Source organism: Atta colombica, unplaced genomic scaffold, assembly GCF_001594045.1.
Source record: "Atta colombica isolate Treedump-2 unplaced genomic scaffold, Acol1.0 scaffold46, whole genome shotgun sequence".
NCBI classification, from domain to species: domain Eukaryota; kingdom Metazoa; phylum Arthropoda; class Insecta; order Hymenoptera; family Formicidae; genus Atta; species Atta colombica.
The window spans coordinates 858,206-864,012 of record NW_017259535.1 but is presented as its reverse complement, the minus strand read 5'-3'; the positions used below and the strand labels follow the sequence as shown (position 1 = coordinate 864,012).

Below are 5,807 nucleotides of genomic sequence, written 5' to 3'. Positions count from 1 at the left end.
GTGTGTGTGTGTGTGTGTGTGTGTGTGTGTGTGTGTGTGTGTGTGTGTTTATTTTACAGTTTAAAATTCATTAACTAGAATTACAATTAAAATATCAATAATATGCCTTTAAAAATCCCATGACCGGAGAATTAAGGTATAGTTGTCAAAAAATAAATATTTCATGACATATTTTGTACATTTTGCTAAAATGTGTAGAATAAAGTTTTTTGTAAAAACTATTAATTTTTCAATAACTCTACTTTGATACTTGTATAGAACAACTAAAAATATATTTATACAAAAATATCACATAATTACATTTTTTTTTAAATGGTTATAATCTTCGTAGCAATAATCTTTGTGCGATCTTAAAAAATCAAGTTTTTCAAAATTTTTTTTGTTTTTATATACGACGACGTCAAATTTAAGAGATATAGTGCTATTTAAAATGGAACATCCTGTACATATAATTGTCATTTTATTATTAATTATTTATAATTTTTTAACATAAAAAACATCATTTGTCAAACAATTTTTTACTAGAGAATTATCCGGCAATAACGATATAAAAACAACGAATTAGCAATTCTTCTTCACTTAATCCCCACTTTCTCCTCGAGAACTAGTGTATTATATAATGTACTGATGTATTCAGTTCCTTCAGTTCCTCAAGTATATGTAGTTGCATAATCTCGACATACGTAGTCGTACGTAGTCGTACGTGGTTACAACGTAAACCAGTAGATTCGGTAACATTACTCTGTTGCTATCATGGATAATAATCGAGTAGACGTACATGTATATGAGGGAAAATTAATCGGTATCGTTGAGGAAGCTGTCCATGGTGATCATTACGTCGCGTTCCGAGGAATACCATATGCGAAACCACCGATTGGTGAACTAAGATTCAAGGTGAATAACATTCCGTTACTATAGCCACGTTCAACATAACCGTTCAATTTTAATCTTGAGTCTTAAGCCTCGTCTACAATAGTCGCACAGGTTGTGTCGCATGTCGCGAGTAGTAGCATCGCAGGAAAATTTGTCGCATGCCGCAAGAGTGTCGCTAATGCCTGTTCTACAATAGGGTCGCAAGCCATAGGGTCATAAGCCGTAAGAAATTAACCAAGCATAGTTAATTACATTTATCATATTCAATTGTGATTGGCCAATTTTTTACGCGTTACTTACGACTCTGTTAGAACAGATTTAAATGAGCGTCTACAATAATCACAACGATTGTTTGCACGCAATTCGACAACAAATTCTAAACGTCAACTTGCTGATGACTGAGCTCATGTGACATGCCTGTCGCAGTCACAAGAAGTTGAAGTTGGCTCAACTTCGTACGACAAGAACTCTTGCGACTATGACAATCATGCGACTATATGTGACATTAAAGAGGCTTTAACTGAAAATTCACTTCTACTTATCTGTCTTATTTTTAATTTGCACGAAAAGATACAATATGTCAAAATTGAGAAAATTATAATTGAATGTTAATGATGTAAAAAAAATAGTTATTTCTTTCACTATTGCATCTCAGATCATTATTTGGCATTTAGTTAAATTAGCAGATTATATGAGTTATTTTTAGCGCTTTGAATTTTCGTAAACACAACATTCAGAGAATAATTTATGGACAAATATAAATATAAATATAAAATTAAATATAAAATTTAAGTGTACTGCAAAAAGTCAAAAATTAATATTAATATAATCAGCATTGATTTTTTCATAATTATTATTAGACAATTCACTTATGATATAAGTAATATGGAAATTAAAAAATATTTTAAAGAATAAAAAAAAATATACCTGTATCTGCTTAAAAATAAAAAGAAATCTTCAAATTTTTCTCACGCTTTATTGTCTTTATTATTAAATGAAATCATTTAGTAATAAAGATTTCTTATGGTTGCAAACAATTTTTATTGACATATTAATAATTAGTAATTTACAAAAATTAAGAAAAATTAAAATTTTGTTTAAAAAAATGACTAATACGAATCGACTCTTCACATATTAATATTCAATTATGGCGATACATTTTTAATATGATTTGAATAGGTACAATGATTTATTCCTGATATAAATTAAACTTTCTGTTATAACATTCATATAATTAAAACATATAAAAACGTAAACAGTAGAACTGAAGCAGTAAATAAATCAATTTATTAACCAGGATTTTGTTTAGGGAGAGGAGCCAAATTAGAGTTAAAACTTAAATCTGAAGAAAAGGGGGAGAAGTCGAGTATGAATTGAACTTGTTATGTTCTATATTATTTATTTTTTATTTTTTTTAAATTTAAATTTATAAAAGTAGTCTTGAATTCTCAGAAAACTTTTCTATACCTTTTTCCTCCAATTCTTTCTTCTTTTCTAAAATTAATTTCTTGTAAATACTTAAGCATAGTCCGTAAATGTGTAATTATTTTGAATTATTTTTGTTTTCATTTAAGATTTAGGAACGATATAGCTTCCTCCACTACATGGATCGATCAATCACAATCGAGCATTCTTTTCAGGTTGACCTATTTTTGAGAATGCTCAATTGTAACTACTCATTTACTGCATAAGTTCTATTATTTAGATTTTTCAATGTGACTAAGATCTAAGGACGCATACAATAGAGAGAAAAAATTATGTAAGTGTCGCTTGAAATTTTTCGAGTAAATAATTCAAATGATATACGAATTCAAGGAACGCGAAGACTTTATTACCGATTTTATTGTATTGTCGATAAGTTGTTATTGGCAAATGAAAAATTCTTTCCATTAATCATCAACTTCTGTTTGAGTTTACGACGTATAGCATACACTACGAAATAATATAAATAAAAAGAATAATATGTTCCTAATAAAAAAATCTCTCAAAATATCTGAAGAATCGATATGCGTATCAATCATTTATATAAAAAAATATGTTAATTCTCTCAATCCATACATTTGCGTGCAGATCAATTGTAAGGCAAATTACACAATGTAAGACAGGTTGTTCTACATTACATGTGCATTCTTGTTATAAAAAAGATATATCAGCTTGATTCTTATAAATAAAAGCTATACATTTATCTATACAGGATCCGCTGCCATCAGAAAGATGGGTCGGCGACAGAGATGCCTCAAAATATGGAAATATCGCTGTTCAAGTTGATTTACTAACACGTGAAATAATAGGTGATGAAGATTGTCTCTACCTAAATATATATACTGTAGATATCGTGAAAAAACGTCCAATTATGGTGTGGATACATGGTGGCGCTTTTATTTGGGGTTCTGGTAATGCAGCCTGGTATGGTCCCGATTACATTGTTCAAAAAGATGTAGTACTCGTTACGCTAAATTACAGACTAGGAGCTCTAGGTACGTTGTATATTAGTTAGATATGAAATTATGCAAGACGCATCTCTCAGTATGCTGTTTTTTTAATATTTTACGTATTATAATATATATGTATTATTGTAATGTATATGTACGATATAACAATATGTAATTATTATACTATACGTATAAATGCTACTTCGTATTGTGTCGAAATTACCTTTAAAAACATTTAAAAAAATATTATCATTAATGAATTTTACTTATATGAGATAATATAATACATAGATCATCTATATATAATATATCTACTTCTGATCTTAGTCATTCGAGTTTGCAAATGAAAGATGCATTAATGACTTCAGGTTTTCTAAACCTCTACGACAAAGTAGTAACGGGTAATCAAGGTCTGAAAGATGTGGTTATGGCGTTAAAATGGATCCAAAAAAATATATCACCATTTGGTGGAGACCCGAATAACGTCACTATTTTTGGCGAAAGTGCTGGTGGAGCTATCGTGCATTATCTAAATCTATCTCCGTTAAGCAAAGGTATAATAATCTACAGACCTATTAATAATGATATAATATTCTCAAATTTTATCTAATATTTATTATTTCCTATTAAATATTCAAAAAGTTGATCATTTTAAACTAGATTTTTCTTCGACAAAAATCCAAGTTATACTAATAATTGTAAGATTAAAGATGAACGCTGTCCAAATCTCTTTCTCTTTCTTCCTTCTTTGTTCTTCAATAACAAAAGTAGATAATAAATTCATTAAAAAAATCTGTCTTAAACAAAATATATATTAGAAGAATTTCTGTGTGAAACATTTGAAATTTTAATTTAAATATTAATGATAAAAACTTAAGCATGTTAAAATTTGAAAAAGTTATAGGGGGAATAATAACTAATAATTTCTTCTGAAACATTTTTTTCAAAAATAAAATTGACTCTAAAGTGACTAAAAAAAAACAATAATTGAAAGAATGCTTAGATCTATAGAATAACTTGTATATTATTAAACTGAAGAAAACAAGAAAGGTATAATGATAATTAATTAATATAACTAAATTCAATTATAATTTCCAGGTTTATTTCACAAAGCAATCTCGCAAAGCGGTGTCGCCTCGAATCCTTGGAGTTTGACTGAATGGACAAACAAAGCGATGAGCAGAGGTTTTCAACTTGCGGAGAAACTTGGAAAGGTCACATCAGATCCAAAAGTCGCTTATGAGTTTCTTAAGACAATCGATGCAAAAAAACTCATAAAAGTTGGACAGAAGTTTCTTGCCACACCATTAGTAAGTATCTCAATATTTGTTAATAATTTTGCAATGATTTTGTGATTGACAACAAATTGCAAACAAATTATGATATTTTCATTGATTTACGTTTTTGTAGGACCGTCTACAACATGTTTTAATATTTACACCTACTTTGGATTATGAATCACCGAATCCATTCTTTCCGGAACATCCAAATACGTTAATACAACGCGGAGTTAAAGTGCCATGGCTTTTAGGAAATAACAGTTGTGAAGGATCTTTTTTCATATGCAGTACACTTTTCGGACGTAAGTGCATATGCTTATGCGTTTATTCATTAAATATCTGTAACCATTATAGTGTATGAATTCTTATATGATGTGACCTATAAAAAACAATATAAACTTAATATTGTGTGTGTATGTGTGTGCGCACGTGCACGCGCGTATACACATACATATACATCAATATGTTGCATGTATATCAATATTAAGCAAACATTTTCTGAATAGACATATTTATGTCAATTTCTGTTATCAATGTAATGTTATAAACATGCTGTGTTTTTTTTAACAGGCTATTGTGAAAAATAATACGCTATAATATCTATATGCTAATAGATATTCGAAATAAATTATTTTTTAACAAATATGTCCCTTAAATATTATCCATATACCATCTGGCATTTGTAGTCGTTAATAACAATAAAGTTTTTAAAATTGTTTTAGAAATAAGCAAAAAAGCTCTTAAAGAAATTGATTCTGATTTCACGAAAACCATAATTCCTAGAGCTTTATCTACAATGTCAAAAATACCGATCACAGTTGAAGAGTTACGATTTTTATATTTTGGAAATAAAGCAGTATCAGAAGAAACTTTAATGAATTACGCTGATTTTCTTAGCGATGTCATGTTTAATCGTGGTATCATGGAAGCAGTTGATATTCAAATGAGTTCTGACAGTTACACGCCAACATATCTGTATAAATTTTCATATGAAAGTAAAACTTACGTCGGAAAGGAAATATTAAAGGTTACGCTGCCAGGTAACGTCACTATTTTACTTAAAACCATATAAAAATCTTTAATCCTTTATTAAGGAATACGAGTGCACTTATATTGTTAAATGTTACATTGTTAAAAAACACATCTAAATTTTTATAAATCATTATAAGAGATCGAATATGTATCAATATGCATTTAAAAATATTTTATTTTAAAAAATTAA

At 28.6% G+C, this 5,807-nt stretch overlaps 2 protein-coding genes across 5 annotated transcripts in view; one reads left to right on the top strand and one right to left on the bottom strand.

Moving 5' to 3' along the window:
- LOC108691381 (calcitonin gene-related peptide type 1 receptor-like) overlaps positions 1 to 5,807 on the bottom strand; it is a 128,033-nt gene that overhangs the window by 73,043 nt on the left and 49,183 nt on the right. The gene's annotated exons all lie outside the window — the stretch shown is intronic.
- The window catches only part of LOC108691377 (esterase E4-like), a 5,808-nt gene continuing 667 nt past the window's right edge, over positions 667 to 5,807 (top strand). For both annotated transcript variants that reach the window (XM_018199085.1, XM_018199086.1), the window contains exons 1-6: positions 667 to 894; positions 3,068 to 3,350; positions 3,674 to 3,859; positions 4,404 to 4,615; positions 4,716 to 4,887; positions 5,308 to 5,625. In XM_018199085.1, coding sequence (XP_018054574.1) covers positions 754 to 894; positions 3,068 to 3,350; positions 3,674 to 3,859; positions 4,404 to 4,615; positions 4,716 to 4,887; positions 5,308 to 5,625 — 1,312 coding nt within the window. In that variant the 5' untranslated portion in view covers positions 667 to 753. The remainder of the gene's footprint in view (positions 895 to 3,067; positions 3,351 to 3,673; positions 3,860 to 4,403; positions 4,616 to 4,715; positions 4,888 to 5,307; positions 5,626 to 5,807) is intronic.